The 17,323-nt window shown below is 40.3% G+C and overlaps 1 protein-coding gene across 2 annotated transcripts in view; it reads right to left on the bottom strand.

The window, feature by feature from the left end:
• gabrb1 (gamma-aminobutyric acid type A receptor subunit beta1) overlaps positions 1-17,323 on the bottom strand; it is a 59,335-nt gene that overhangs the window by 15,075 nt on the left and 26,937 nt on the right. For both annotated transcript variants that reach the window (XM_073483713.1, XM_073483714.1), the window contains 3 exons: positions 6,460-6,542; positions 2,142-2,285; positions 733-885 (listed from right to left, as the gene is read on the bottom strand). In XM_073483713.1, coding sequence (XP_073339814.1) covers positions 733-885; positions 2,142-2,285; positions 6,460-6,542 — 380 coding nt within the window. The remainder of the gene's footprint in view (positions 1-732; positions 886-2,141; positions 2,286-6,459; positions 6,543-17,323) is intronic.

The raw sequence follows: 17,323 nt of genomic DNA on the forward strand, positions 1-17,323 counted from the left end.
GACATGGAAAAAAAATGCTGAAAGTAGAAAAAATCCTGTCACTGAAAATATATAGACATGAAAAAAATCATAAAATTTTCATTGAAAAACACATCAAAATCCCCCTAAAATATAAATATATAATGAAACAACTTTTAATGTCTGTGTTTAATTTTTCAATGTAATGTTTCTTGTATGAGTTCAGGTTTTGCTTTCAATAACAAATTTTATTTTTGATGCCATAGTTCACTGTTACTTTTCTGGCTCCATACCGCATCTGCATGCGTTCCCCTGGTAGAATTGATAATCATTTAAACTTATCCCAAAATACAATCGGTAAAAAGTACACCCTTGATCCATCATGGGGATAGATGCTCCCGTTTATTCCTGCAGATAATTTTCAGTCTCTAGCCCACGTTTTGAGAAATTTGGGAAACTGGGGCAGAGAGACCAAGGAATCAAAGCTGACACTGTAAGTCTGTGAGACAACAGTGCTGATCCACTGTTATTTGCACAGGAAACAAAATGAAAAATTAGGCACAACAGTGTTTTGAGTGAAATGTTAAACAATAACATGCTCATAAAGATTGATGTAGAGATATTTATGCGTGAACCAATTGACCAGTCAACACACAGACTCTGTTACATAGAGCCATAACAGTAACATGAATGAAAATTATATCAGCAAACATAATTGCTATTTGTTAACAAGAACAAAAAAAAAATTAATGTAAAAAAAAAAAAATCACTGACCTAAGGCTACTCTGGCAGCCGAGGCATCATAGTTGATCCAGAAAGAGACCCAGGACAGGATGGTGATCAGGGTGGAAGGCATGTATGTTTGCAGGATGAAATAGCCAATGTTCCTCTTCAGCTTAAAGCTCAGGGACAGACGTGGATAAGAACCTGTGAAAGACAAAATAGATGTCAGATTTTACAGTGTATTGGTCCATGAGATGATGTGACTTTGGTTTGTTTTGTGTAAAGATGTCAACAAAAAGGTTAGAACAACTTGAGTCTGAGCCACCTCACAGCCTGAAGCAGAGCCAGCCCTACTGACCAGGGGCCTGTACTACGAAGCAAGGTCAGCATACCCAGGATATCTTTTCAAGCTTCACCAAGCTTAATATCTGCAATCATGCTAAGCGTACACATGGCTGTTGTTATCGACTTGGCAGGTCAACCCAGAGCTATAATATTAGACAAATACAATAAAGTAAAACACATGATCCAGGTCTAAAGCTGCTGCAGCTGCCAAATGCAGGAAGCTCCATGAAATCTATGAATGATAAGGCCGTGTTTCAAGAGAATTGATTGGTCAGTGGCCATTGCTTTTATATGTGTTGATCTGTTATCTTGAACATAACCTGCTTCGGAACAGGTCGCCATGGTGATGTGCCCTGGTAACAAGTGAACCACCTGTCACAACCCTGAAAAGCCAGGGTTAACCCTGAAGTTACCCTGCTAACCAGAAACCCTGTTTTGTAATACAGGCCTCAGGACTAAGGAAGCTTTGGATGCTACTGCAAAAAGAAGATAGTGTGTAAGGGCCTGAGGCTGTGGAGACCAGCCATTATTAAGCATCTGTACAGGACTGGATAGTTTCCACTCCTAACAGAGGTCCAGATGTGAGGGAGGCCAAGTGGCAAAGCATGGTCAACCATATTCAGGATATCCATGAACATTGTACTCCTGCATTTCCCTGCTGTGCACATTCAACCCTGGAGGGGAAGCACGGAAAATGAGTGACCAGAACCAGGTGCAACATGTTCAGTGTGTGGCTGGAAAGTGTTTGGTCCAATTGTCAGTGTGCTTCTTGGTGCTTAGTTTTTTTGGTTCCAGTGCATTCCAGCCATGAGATATTCTGGTGGCATATGTCCACTCTCATCCATAAATAACCTAGAGTGTGCTAGGAAGTGCACCAAGTTTCTACTGAAGTAAACCACAAGTAACAAAGGGAAAACATTTTTGAATTCTCCAGCTCCATCATGTATGAATCATATTTAATGTCCGTTTTAACTAAACATAGAGAGTACAAAACTCATGAACAAGGCATTATACCAATCATAACTGATAGTATCATACAATCATGGCTTCTCAGTGTTTGTAATGTAACATCAAAACAATATGGGTAAACTGATACTGTACGACTACTGTATTACCTGTGGCAAACACAGCTTTCTTGGAGAGGGTTTGGTAGTCTATGATGGAGAACTGGGGCAATTCGATGTTCTCCACCCCGGTGACTGAGCCTCTGTTGCTTCCTCCCTGCCAGTAGAACTCAATGTCATCAGTGGTGTATCCATCTGAGAGAGGCAGAGGAACACAACACAGTTTAACAACACAGTTAAACCTCCATGAAGAACAAGGACAAGCATATTTGGCTTCAGGAACAATGTAGTATATATGAGCAGAGTGCTATTACAAATTGACTACTGAGGTCAGGTGCCCATGAATATGTATGGCTATACCTCAACAAAAATGAGTTAAAGAGGTAACAATATATCATAATGAACAAAGGCATCACACTCCCCTCCTTTCTGTACATATGGATGTATAAAATTCTTTTGAGTGTGACTATGTCATGAAGTAGAGAGGTTGCAGTAAAAAATGTTCTTGAAGAGTCTTTAAAGTGTTCATAAACTCAGCAACCCGCAGAAGGAGCGTGCAATATGATGGAGACAGACTTAGTCTTCCTCATATAAAATGCGGTATACAAACTGGACCTGAACTGTAGCTCAGAAGGTAAAGCGGGTCGTCAAATAGTCAGACTGTCACTGGTTCAATTCCCCGGCTCCCCAGGCTGCATATCAGAGTATCCTTGAGTAAGATACTGAACCCCAAATTGCTCCTGATGAGCAGGTAGGCACCTTGCATGGCAGCCTCTGCCATCAGTGTATGAATGTGTGTGTGAATGGGTGAATATGACAAGTGTCGTAAAGCTCTTCAAGAGATCTGAAGTCTGTAGAAGCATTATAGAAATACAAGTCCATTTACAAACTTGATGGGTAAAATCTTCAAGTCAAAACAGAAGTCAAGACTCTCAAAAGAAGCTATTTCATAGTTTGACTTTTTAAACTACATCCTGTCACTAAAGGTGATTTTGTCATCATTTGACCCACGTGTGAAACTTGTCACATGGTAATAAACGAGGCTATATGACTGGAAGTGGTAACCTCAGTCACTCAAAGATAGTTTCTGGTGTCAACTGTAAATTGTCCTCCTTGATCTTTCTGGATGTCAACTACTTCCTGTTTCTGGTGTTCATGGTCATCGTAGGTTTGTACTGTTAGCAACCAGGTTAGTGTTAGAGTAACCAGAGCAACTACAGTTACATGTTGCTGGGTTGCTAGATTGGAGGTTGTTGTTTCTTGTAGAGACAGGTATTTTTAAAACAGTAACAACTAGACAGCAAAAGGGAGAATTACGCTGAAATAATCAGGCAGTGGCAGGCTTATTCCAACAGCCTAGATCCATTGATGACACTAGGTAATTTTTAACTTTTGTGACTTCAAGACTGGCTGGATGGCTGACAGTCAAACCATAACAAAGTCACACTGCGATCTTTCTGATTTTAAATTAGCAGGCTCAGTTTAAGTTTCTTATCTTCCTCTCCTTATTCCCATTAGCCCTCAGTGCCTCCACACACGCTGCACCTCCCTATCTGTCGTCTTCACTGAAGAGATGATGTTCTCTGTGTTGAGGGTCCTCTTCTAATCGGGTCATTCCAAGGTTGTGTTACAACTGACTACATTTACAATCCACGATGAAGACGGGGAGATTCCAGGGTCAACAATGAACTCTCAGGCCCAAATCGTTTTATAATTTCAGTTCAAAATTATTGCAAGGAAAAAATGGAGACAGTGCTGTGATGGACTGGTGACCTGTCCAGGGTGTGCCCTGACTCTGGCCCATTGTGCTGGGATAAAGACATCAGACAGTGACTCTGAACATGATGAGTGGGTCCAGAAAATAGATGGATGAATCAATGGATGCTCATTTAAATACAAATAACCATAAATACACATCCACACCCATTCCATAAAAGATTTCACAATGTCATTTTCCACTGCAGTAATCCAACTGGAAAGCCTAAATGTTTAAGTCTAAAAAAAGGCTATGTGGCAATAAGGAGTGAGTCACAGAAAACAATATTTGACCAAAAACTCTGTACAAGCTACTTTTTTAAAAAAAATTCTGTTTTGAAATGCATTACATGGTAAAATTGTATTGACACAGGTGACACGATCAAAGGGTCAAAGTAGGAGGGTGGCAGGTAGAGCAAATACAAGGATCAAGGTGGTTGAAAGCTACTCCCAGAAGTCACTTGATTAACAAGTCTCTCAAATGATAATAGTGAAATACTGGTACCGAACTAGATCCAACATCATCCACTCTACACAGTAAATGTCACATTATGTCCTCCAGAAGAGGAATGGAAGAAACAATAAATCATTGTTAATTCATTAGTGTGAGGCTGATAAAGCAGAGAGTAGGCCTCTCATTTTCTACTTAACTGCTGAACATCTTCCAGCTTCCCACAGGCTGAACTTGAACAACAATAAAGCCTCTCCTTCACTTTTTCTGCAAGGTCTCTGGGCTATGTCTACAGCCTGAACCAGAGTGCCCTCTCAGTAATTAGACCAATTTAATTGGGCCAGCTAGTCTCTGTCTTTAGATTCTCCATCTTATCTAATGCCAGCTGCAGGATTTCAGGGAATTAGCTACTTCTCATTACTGGAGGGGCTTCATTATGATTTTGCCCTGTTTTTTTTTTTCTGAATGTATGTGAGAAGACATTAGCAAAGAAATTCTTTATTATCATGAATACATTATTTAAAAAATGCCTACACCTTGACATGATTTAGCTAGTTGAATGTCCCTGATAAAGTCTGTTTTTCCATCACAAATTTGTCCTAAAAAACTTACTTTTAGCAGTAACCCTATTCTCTCCACTAAAAAACAATTCTATCTCTAAAATAGATCACCCACTCCAGCAGTGGTCTGTTCACCCTGCTGCAGTCTGGCTAAAGATACAGAAGTATCTGCTGCCGTACCACCAGACTGCAAAGCAGCTTCTCACTATAGATGAGGCATTTAAAGCCCTGCAAAGGAGACTCTCTGGCCTGAGGTACAGTGTAATAATAGGTGGAGAGATTTGTGGATCATTTAAAGCTATTTAAAGCTATATGAAATTTAACAACCCCATTGTTGCTGATAAATCTGTGTACTTAAGCTGCGTGTTAATTAGTAATCCTATTTAAACACACAAGGGACAAATCAGTGTGAACCACATATTGTCACTGTGTGTGGAACCTACAATGTGATGTTGACAGCAGCCTGGTCAAAATAAACATCAACACATTCTGGACGGACCTCAGGCCGATGGTTATTGTCCATTTTAAAGTAATACCTTTTACTTTAGGCTTAAAAGGCCTAAAAGATGTGGAACTTGCTTCTACGTGGGCAATTCAGTCAATGCAACAAATATGTCAAATCAACAATAGATATTTCTCAAACTAGCCCTGCAGCATAATCCAGTTCTTTGCTATTGAACTGTATATTTAGAATGTCCCGAACAACCTACATAAATACACCTCTTCACGTCATGCTATTGCTGAAGCTCTGCCTGAAGCAGTGTATTTATAGATTCCCTAGCAAGTGAGGATTGAAGAGACCATTCTGGAGGTTGTTACTGTGGCCTTTTTGAGACATTCTGACAAATCTTACAACCTTCTATTTTAAGGTAAATTCCCCCTTTAGGTTGTGAGTAAACTTTTGCTCCAAGAATAGTGCAAATAAAGAAACAAATTAAATAAGTTATGTTTAAATATTATAAATTGCAGTGTTTGGTCTGTTCAGGATGGTGTGACAGCTAATGGTCCTCAGTAAGTAAAACCTGTATTTACTGAAGGAAAACTAGACGTAGATCATGAAAAAATGTGGGTCTCTCCCTGTGTTAGTAAGAACGGAGGGAGAAGGTTCTTAAGGAAGAACGGCTTTCCAGGTTGGGAAATAAAACCATCTGAGGAGCATGTGAATGCCACTAGGTTAGACATGACGAAAACGTATCAGTGCAAGCCCTCCCGGAACCCATAGAGATCGCATTGCTGTGCCTGAAGCTAGAAATAAAAAGCCTTACCCTGGAAGTCTATCAGATTTGCCTGGGCTTTTAAGAAAACAGGACACAGTGTCTAGAAACTTTGTACAGTTAAATTATGAATAAAAATTATAATAATGATGCTGATAATAGTAACAATAAATTAATCATTTTCTTTTTTGTGGCTCAAGGAGGGCAGTGCTCTATCTCCCTCTATTGACCAGCTGCCCCTGAACATGAGTGAAACAAACTGAACAAAACTACAGGTGGGAAAGAGACCTTAAGCATACTTAGTACCTGAGGCAAAACTTTGCATGGTGGCCATAACATTTATGCACACAAAAACACACACGCATACACACTCAAACTCAGCCACTTACAGCTCTCTATTTCCAAGGTGCAGTTCTGTTCATCCAGTGGGTATCTGCGCAGGTCCATCATGCAGGCAGCTGTTGTCGTGATCCTGAAAAAAAAAGGATCTATGTCAAATACCGAAACCTAATGAAAAATCATGATCTTTAATGCACTGTGACATTAAATTACAGCACTTCCAAAACTAGAACTCCTTGATATGTGATTTAGTCCACACCATCACCATCATCAGCATTCAAGTTTCAAAACAGGAAAACATTTCATTTCCTGATGCCTGGAGAAAAACCTTTATGAAACAATGAACAATACAGTTTACTCCTACAAGTTCAATCCCTCAGTACACTTCGTACCTTCTCATCCTTCAATCACACAAATCCTTTTACATCTCGACTGGAACTGAATCTGTTTCTCTCCCATAATTGCCTTTGCACTGCTGAAGTCACGACTGCAGGGGAGAAAAGCCTTGTGTTCAATCTTAATTACAACTATGAGTAATTAAGAATTAATACTAAAATCCAGGCAATCGGGTGAAACCCGTGACTTCCCCCCTTTGAAGTCTTACATCTGAAGGAGGAAACACTTCAGTCTGACAGTTTATGAGATAATTTGTGATCGAGTTATTTTGTTTTTTAATTTCTGAGCTCTGTGTTGACAGTTCATGGCGACCTTGTGGTAGTCCCATTCATTTGGTCTCCTGGAACATTAACAGGTCCTGTTTATAGCCTCATACAGCTGCTTATGAGCTTGTCGTGTAGTGACAGGGTCAGTCATCGTAATCATTTGTTTTAAACAGCAAACACAATTAAACCTCATCCTAGCTAACCACTAAAACCATTTAAGCATTTAACATTTAATATGCTGTAATGGGGAAATATATTACAGGGCTAATGGACAAGCAATATTCCTGTTGGCATGCAGTCACAAATGAAAATCTGGCAGCTCAGTCGATACACATGACAAACGATTGCTGTACACATTCTGTACTTTAGTAAGGGATGTACATACAGTACCAATGTGACTTCAGCAACGTACTCAATAATGAAATAGCAACCTCAGTCTTATTTCCTTTTCATAACCTCTGTTTTTTCATGCAGGTCTAATTTGGCAGCATGTCAAGCAATGTCTGGGACTGTAAGGGTAAATTTGGAAAGACATGTGTTTGTGGAAATAAACTGTTGGAAAAATGCGAAGGAAGAAAAATATAGAAATAAATACATACATCAATTTAAAAATGAACACAAATCCATCTCTCGCAAACACATTAAAGCCTGTGCCAAGACCAACCACAAAAAAGCTAATGATGAGTTTACTATGAATGACGTCATACCGCCAACAATGGATCCCAAACTATTCAGAGAGCGAGGCACCCCCTCTCTTCCATGATTCATGGTAAAAATGTCAGTGCACATGACAGACCAGCCTGGACTGATGAAGATAAAAAAGCCTTTGCTGATTTAAAAACCTCTAGAGAATGCTCCTACGTTAGAAATGCCAAAACCTGACCTACCGTTCACTCAATTTGTTTACCAAAAGGACAGTTTAATGACATCTGTTTTGACACAATCACATGGTGATAAACAAAGACTGGTCCTGTTGCAGCCAGTCTCCCTTTGTGACTACAAGCTGTTGTTGCAGCTGAAAAAGCATCATGCATCATGTGACACGTTTAGACATGCCGAACATCACAATGAAAAGATGCACTGTTCTTAACCCTGCTACTCATGCAGATGGTGAACCTCATGACTGTGTTGCTTTCAAAAGCCAAGCCTGCACATCTAGACCTGATCTTTCTCGTCTCTGGCCTGCTAGACGCCATTCTGCTCCCAGCCTCAATCTCTGTCATGAAATGTGATGCTCACACTAACAGCTCTGAACCCATTTCTATAGGAAATGCTGCACCTGATTCAGCTGCAAAGTCTGCAGCTGCCTCTGGTTTCAAATTCATTCCATGCTGTTTGATGTTGGGTTCTTCCACTGAGATATGATGTTTCTGTTCTCCAATCAATCTCTGCTCCTCACGAACGTGGACTGTGGTCAAAATCTGGTGCTAAATTTAGTAATTCAGTGTGGATTGGCCCTGACGGTAAACCATGTTTGCCACATGCTTTCTTCCATTGTTATACTAAATGAGCTCACAGGAGTGATCATATGGGCAAAGGGAGAAAGAGATGCTAAGATATTGTGCCAACCTGTCTGCTACTCTGTCAGCATTGAATTCACAGGTGAAAAGTGCCCTGCCATCTGCAGCCATTGTAGTTCTCCACAACCTGCAGCCTGAAGATTGGGTTCTCATCAAGGATCATAGATGCCATCACTGGAAACAAAGGCGGTTCCAGGGCCCATTCCAGGTTCTGCTGACAACCGAGACAGCAGTGAAGGTGACACAGAAGGTCCCGTGGATACATGTAAGCTACTGCAAGAATTTCCCTGAGCCATACAACGATCGATCGGAGCAGCCCGCCCAACAAGAATGAGGGGTGGTCAGTCTGCTTTCTATGTTTTTAATAGCAGTGACAATACAGGTAAACCCATGGACAGATAATTACAAATAAAGACAATTATAAGATAATATAGGATAAGATATACCCTTACTGATCCCCAGTGGGAGAATTCAGGTATATACTTACATGATATGGTAATATATAGCACAGTATAAAAATAGTACTGCCGTCTGTATTTGTCATTCAAAAAGGGAAACCAGAAGACTCAGGACTGCAGATATACAGTATGATAAAGAGGTTTAGAAGGTATGAAAAAGCAACGCGTTTTCACCCTACTGTTGCTAATATAATCAAGAACATGTCGAATAAAAAAATTGCAAATTGGAATAGTGAACAGGCAGAAGAGAAAAGTAAGGAGGGACAACAATAAATGGGTAAAATGGTGGATACTATAGCAACAGGCTCTAGGGGCTTTCCCTCTCTGTTTCTGTTTCTCTTCTAATGCACCGGTTTGCTTATCTGAACACTGAACAGCCAATCAGAGGGATCTCTCTCACTGTCTCACCTAGGTGCAAAGAAGTACACATATGTATGAAGGTCCAGTCCCAGCAGGGGGTAATGTTGTCAGGGGCAAAGGATGAACGTAGTGTAGAGACCCAGAAAGTCCATAATAGGAAGTGGTCAGGGTTGGACGGGTGTATCAGTCACACAACTTTCAGTCAGGAGATCTGGGTTTCAGTCCTCTGTGAAACCAATAGTCAGATGTGATTATTTTAAGGCAAAACCTAAAAATAACCAAGTAGTTTGTGGGCTTATTTTGAAAGTGTAACCTGACTTTTCATGTTTTTTAGGCCAAACACGACAGTGACACGGTGGACCGGTGGGTCTATTACACAGCTTGGCATGATACTGGGTTGGACAATTAGTGGAAATTACCACAGGAACAGCATGATGATGTACAACACATTCTGCTGGATGAGTGGTGAAAGGTTCTCACTTTAAACAGCAAGGTCCAGTGGATGGTTTTATTTAGACTTGACAAAAGTACAGCTGGCTGGAAATGTACTTCGCATGTGTCTGTATCATCTACATGTTTCATAAGGAGTCTATCCTGGTGCTGAATGTTGCAGTGGTTTGGAATTCCCCTCATCATGGCTGCAGAGCTGAAAGCTGCAGAAATGTAATACAGTTTATTTTGAGCTGAAATTATATTTCCTAACATTTATCGTAAAATAAGTTCTCCCTCACTGGCAAGAAAAAAAAGAACGACAAGTGTGACTTAGGAAGCCAAAAATGATCCACTAATGCTCCTCCTTGGTCACCTCTCTTCACTCTGCTGAGAGTCTAGCTGCACACACATCTCCCCAGATTCAGCTGTTACAGTGTCAGGATGCAAAAAGCCCCTCAGGTCATGAATATTCATTATTTTCTTACCTTGTTGAATATTCTGGGGCTGTCGATCCATATCTTGGACACAGTGAATGCATTAGGAAGCACTAGATTAATTATAAAGCAGGTGCAGAGAGCGCGGATGGACAGTAAAAATAGAGAGTGTCACCTCTGTAACCTGTCAAGGACGGAGCAGTAGGATGTTGCACTTCACCCATTCCATAAGCGCAATCCTTAAGTCTCCACTGGACCAAGTGAGTTTACATGTTTCGTTTGAACCATCCAAAAAATCATATGCTCACATATCCATAAATTCTTTACACTTGGAAGACCACAAAGTATCCACACACTGCTTTCTTATTCCCAAATCGTCTTTTATTCGTTGTGAAATAAATGTGGAAATCACCACAGTTGACTGCAGACATTTTTTCAGGTGAGAAATGAATTGTACATATGTTAAATATGTATTCAATTTATCAAATAATGTATGTTTTATTTTATTTGATTCACAAATTTGATTTATTTTCCTGGTTTTAAAGACATGAATGTAGATCATCTCTTGAGCGCCTAAGATTAATGGCCGGTACACTTCCATGGTTATCTTATGTCAAACAGTCGGTGTGTTTGAAATTGCCAATATGCCAGTATGCAGATTTAGTGTACGTCAGAAATACCAAGACGTATACTACATTGGCAAGAATTTCTGAGTATACAGCTGTTCAGACTGTCCGATGACAGGCGGCGAGACAAACAGTTCTCCCCCTCCAATTTTTTAATTGACAATTTTTGTATTTATTTCGTCACTAACTTCACTTCTGAGAATATTTTACACAAGATATCAACTGTGTAGGTTTCAAATATGGGCAGTTTTACAAAAAAATGTTTGTGTTTTCGGAGTGTGTGTTTGTCTGTGGGGGTAGCAACATTTCTGTCAAGTGTATCACATTTATTTTGTTTATTTACTATTATTACAGTTAAGCTCTGCTTTTGGTAAACTTTATAGGATGACGTAGCCAAAAGAGCCAGAGATACAAATCCTCCTCCTCCTCCTCCTCATCCTCATCCTGCTGCCAGCTCTTTACACTCTCAATCACCTTAGCTCGGCATGCTGCTCTTCTGCTAGTTAAAACAAAACGACAGTAGCTGCTAAACTTGTGATAAACAACTTTCATTCAACAGTAGCTGGCAAATGGATGTATAGAGAAGGTGGAAATGTGATTTAGTTGTGTAATGCTGAGAAGACATGTTGCGACGGCGTACTTCAGTGTGAACAGTCTGCTGGTAACACCATACTTACACATGCATTTACTAGGCAGTATGCAATGTATGCTGATTAAGTACTTCGTTGGCAGTATGTTAGTATGTGATTTTATCCCTGCAGCCGTACTGCAATTTACCAAAAGCACTGATGTCAGCCATTTTAAGATCAAACCTGCCAATCTGGTTTGTCTGAAGATGAAGTTAAGGTTCATGGTTTATTTGAGCCGTTCGCGTTAAATGTATAGCGCTGCTGAACCTTCACGGTACAGACATCACAGCTCGGTGTATGCAGTCAGTCGGGCATATATCATTTGGCGAAACTGTAACCGTTCTGTTCCACACTTTAATCTAGTAAGTGGCGGTAATGAACCTAAAAGCTGTTTTCCAACAGCCATTAAACAACAAAAGCAGCAGAAGAAGAAGCAATAAAACAAGATAAAGAAGAAGAAGAAGACAATGTGACTTATTGTAGATAGGGGATCCGCCTGCTTCTTTCACATCAGCTGTGGGAACATTTTGGAGAGTAAGTCGTGGATCAGATGAGGACAGTGTTGTTTGACAATTGTATGTGAGTGGAAAGACATCTAACATGCTAATGCACATTAGACGGCTTCACTTCATGTGTCAATTGCTGAAACGCAGCAAACAAAACCCAACAACTCTCCATGCTGTTTTAAAGCAGCCTGTAGTTCTGAAGGCAGACAGGGACAAAGATATTACTGAAGAAACTGGCATTTACGTCACATTTACATTTGTTTGTTATCAGCCTTGCATAAAAAATATGACCTACGTTCACTGCTCAATGCACTACAGGCTGTATCGACTATCTCAGGTGGACACTAGGAGGAACAACTGTAACTTACACTATTGACAACAGACCTAGTCTTAAGCATTCAGGCTTTTTATACCAAACTTGTACAGAACTGTGACCTCAAAATTGAGGTGCGTACATAACTGTGATACACATTACAGTAAAGATGACTGCTGTATCTGTTGACTACAACTGCCAGTCAACACGGTCGAAAGCTAGTAGTTGGCTGGTATGGCGATTGTTTTGTTGGTAGGGGATTGCAAGTTGAGCATGCTGTCTTGTCCTGTTCTCTGGAATTTGGATTTGCATACTTGGGAATTCGAAAATTTGAGTAGTCTCCATTGATCAAAGACCTAACAACTACCATTAAATGCCACCAAAAGACTAGAAAAATAAAAAACTAAGCCACACTTCTCATAACTTCTCGGTGATGATTTGTTCGGTCAGGGTTTGGTTGGAGGCTGGTTGGTATCTAGCAGCCTGCGGAAGTAATGCAGTTCAAGGCACTTCTGCACTGGCTGTGTTGAGCCCATTGACAGACATGATTACACAGCAAGTTTAAAAGTTACATTTAGCCTATGTTGAGCCTCAAGTAGTCATGAATGTACAACAAAATTCCTTCCTTATCAGTCCATGTGGACTCCCAGTCAGAGCCTCTCAGCGATCTCCCTCCCTCTTGTTTGCAGACTACCAGGGCCATGAAAAAATCTCTGTCAGCGTAACTGACGCGTATTATTTTCTAACTGTATGCTCAGTGGTTATATATAACGATCAGGACAAGCAGCTTTATTAACAGTCCATCAGCACAGGCCCAGCAGCACAGACTAAACTTGGCTGCTCTGTCCGTCTTTTATCTTTGTTTTGCTATTGAGGTCAGGCATCCTCCATCAGTCACAGCTAAACAGGTCTAATGGCGCTGGGGTGCGGAAAATAAACACAAACACCATGTGTTATATGTTTTCTTAGCCAACCCAAGGTGATGAACCACTAACAACCAAAATGTGTATGTGCCAGTCAGTGGTGAGGGCATTTTGGCAAACCTAAATATAGCCCTTGTGTCAGCAGCGAGCACACTGGATGAATAATTGTGGGAGCCTGGAGGGGATAATGATTCTGTAGCACACCAGTGTGAAAGAAATCTTCCCAGCTCCTTCAGAAAATGTGAAAAGCTCTCAGAAGGGAAATGGGAATGTTATCCAGAAAGGGACTCTCAGAAGCCTGAAGTAGCATGGTGCATGTTAATCCTGAACCTCTTTGAGTGGACACCTCGTTGGAAAGGGTTTGATTTTGACATGATAAAAAAATCCTGTGTACTGCCAACCATTGTTTTTTTCTAAACCATGACCGCGGTCTTTTGCTTGCTAAAATCTATAACAATCACGGAATGTGAATAATTTAATTTCAGACCACTCCCAACCCTTGCTGCTGTTTGTGTGGATGTATAGAGACTGAGGGGGTGGGCGGGGTTGGGAACATTCTCTTGTTCATGTTCACGTATATTTAAGGATCCTCAATAGAAGCACATGGAGGTGTTTCAAAGTGTTACTAGTAGTATAAAGGGTATAAGGGGAGTGTAAGTATAAAGGGAGGAGGACAGTGTGGATGGATGAGTCAAACAAATGCAGAACTTTGTGAAACCAAAAGTCAGTGATGAGTTATTTCAAATAACCAACTCAGTTGACGCACGTCATGTACAAAATGTAACTTAAGCTATGTTGCACACTGTTCTGAGCTGTGTGCAGAGTAAACTTTGACTGCCACACGGTACAAAATGACTGAGCATGCAAGTTTTCAGGTTTTCAAGACGTAACATCGTTATGACATGCAAAGTTTTGTTTGTAGTTAGCATGTAACATTGTTACAGACCTGGGATTTTTATTTATGACATTTGTGTTGCACTCAAGTAAATGGTGGGGGTGCCAATTTGCACAAAATACCATTTTTTACATAATGCTGCTTAAAAGCATACTTGAGGAGTTGGTTCAAACACAAGATGGTCTAAACACCTAATATTCCCTAAATGGTTGTACATATAAACACATCTTGAAATTCAATCTATTGTCATCCTGCTGTTGTTTTTTTAATTTGTACAACACACAGTATTAAACATTACAGCAGTCAAATAAAAATGTAAATACAGAATAAATAGTACATTAGCAATTAAATACTGGAACCATAGGTTGAGAATTCTCCACTGCCCTGCAGATGTCAGTGTTTCTGGAGCAGTTGTCTGAAACATTACATTTCAAATGGGATGTAATGTTTAGCGCTCATACAATGCAGTAAAATTAAATTAAAGGCAGGCAGTAGTGTCCCAGGCAGAACAGCAGGGATCCCCAAAAGAAATTTGGTGTGCGCTCTGCGCTGGCACACACTCTGGCCTCAGTCCCAGATGGTCTGGGCTTAGCACCAGACCTTGTCAACTCCAAGAAACACCCCTGCATATGAACAGTTCTTTTTTTAACAACCATGTGGTTCATTTTGGACGCTGAGAAGCAACTTTTTTGTCATTTAGAAGGACTTGCTGAGAAAAAAGATGAACTGACAGGATAGTAGCATATGAGTATTCTGGCAGAGTTGCAGATGGATGCTGTGCCATCGAGCTGACAATATCACCGGGATTGATAGTGTTGTGTTTTTCTGTCAATCTGGACACAGCCTCCTCAGTGGGGTTAAAATTCAACAGAAGTCAAATAAGCAAGATGGAAAGAGGAAAAAAAGGAGAAAAAAGTGGAAGGAGGTTCGGGTGAGGCAGAAGGGATATGTTGTGTGTGAACTGACTTAGGGAGAGTCAAGCCGTGCTTATCTGGACACAGAGAGGAGTGTTTACTTTGGAGGAGAGGGGAATGTTGAGGACAGCCCACAAGGCCTGTGTTCACTGAGCCATGAAGCCAGGGCCAGCCACTGTTGTTTTTGGACAAATCAAGCTACTGCTCTCTGTCCTTTTCAACATGCTCTTTCCTGTTTGGGCCTAAATGGAAAGCACTCCTGCACTCTCGCTCTCTCTCTCTTTGTCATTGTTTCCCTCTCTTTGCGTGTGTGTGAAAACTAGCTTTCAAAAGGGAGTTCCTGCAGGGTGATACACCTGATTTTAACAGACATGCAGCAGGTTAAAATTAATGTATTACCCACAAACAAAGAGCCATGCCAAACAGGCCGAGATCTGGGATGCTGGTGTGGTCGTTGGCTAGCAAACTAAGCTAACTAAGCCAGCTAACATACAGCTCCAGCTGATGAGGACGCCATTACTGTTTAAATCCCTAGCTCCCACAACCATGAACGTCCATGATGCTTGGCCCTGCCTGGTGATACGGTTGGCATAGTTGGGTAGAAAGAAAATAGCTCCTTCATGAAACTGATTTATTTTATATTTATTTATCATTTTTTATCAACTTGGTGCTTCTCTCATTGGGATTGTGGCTGGAAAGCAAAGACATTGTAGGCTATGCTGAATAATACCATATACGATCCTAACAGTAAATTACTACATCATATCTTATTTTATATGTGGTGTCGGTGTTGTGACAGGTGCTCTGTAGCTATACTCCAGGATTTACAGTCACCATAGTGTCTTCCTGTAAATGAAGTGTTGCCATGATAACCATGTTGGTTCTTTTCCTGTGCTGCTCAGCGTCAGAGGCCTGCTGCTCAGCCACCTGCCACACCATCACCAATTACTGTGCATCATGATGGTGCTGACCAGAGTGAGCCAAAACCATCCATACACACTATTCATATCAACCAAACATGAATATTCATAAATGTAAAGGATGATCAGATGTTGATCAAAATACAACTATCATGAGACATTGTGAACTTTTTGTGGAGTTTTTTTTCGGTGCACAAAGCCAAAGTAATGAGAGAAAGAGAAATGGGTTATTACATATGTCCCAAATGATATCTAATGTGTTTCTGTTCCATTGCGTGTCAGGATTTACATGTAATGTGGAAAAAGTGAACATGTCCTTCATACGGCAACTATATTATTGATGCTCATTCAAAAATGTGCACCTATTTTGGCAGCTGATGAAGATATGAGGTGTGACAGTGAGAATGCATTGAAGCCCATAATGGTGAGTTTATGGACTAAGATGTTGGATTTACCAGGCAAAGTGTTCCTATGAAATGTTTCCTTATATTTCTTCTACTAGATGACGTCTGAAATATTTACAGTATAAAGAAGGAAAGTGGCAGTCAGGGTTAAGGCACACAAACATGGGAAGAGGAGCGTGAAAAAACAAACAAAAAAAAAAACCCAAACATGTTACCTCAAATGAAATATGATGGGAATGTATTAACTTGATGATGAGAAGTATAAAAGTGTGTGCCACTGTTCTCAATATTTGCAATAAAGTTGCTTAAAATGTTCCAGATTCAGATGAGATTAAATATGATATATAAAACCTTAGAATTTAAGTGGATTATTGATTAACTACCTAACTAGCCAAACAATTGGTTAAGTATAACTCTATATGACTACTCAAAATAACAGCTACCTCTATGTCAACATAAATAGTGATTGTAAAAACACTTTAATTCTGATTTTGGCCCAGAGTTGTTCTCATGAGACCATTTGAACAACTGGCATTCCCTGTTGGGACATTTAATTTTCCTTACTTAAAAAATAAGTGAATAAATCAGTTTGAAATGCCTGTCTGTATGGGTTTGTTTCAGGGGCAGGTCCATTTATTAAGATTTTGAAGCATGCATAGCTTGCCAGTGCAACCAGAGATATTGTGCTATTTGTTTTGGCACTGGGGTGCACCTATGACCCGTGTGCATACTGTAAACACACACGTTTAAGTTGCTTTTTAAGGCTTTTTGGATCCGACTTAATACGGCATAACAGTGTGTGAGCTGACTTCCTGAATCAAGCAACACACCTTACAACTTTGACCATGAAGGTCCACTGAACTGTGTACAGCGTTTTTTTTCTCTCAGTGCACAAGCGCTTCATCATAATGCTCCTGA

Source organism: Pagrus major, chromosome 16 (genome assembly GCF_040436345.1).
Source record: "Pagrus major chromosome 16, Pma_NU_1.0".
Classification (NCBI taxonomy): domain Eukaryota; kingdom Metazoa; phylum Chordata; class Actinopteri; order Spariformes; family Sparidae; genus Pagrus; species Pagrus major.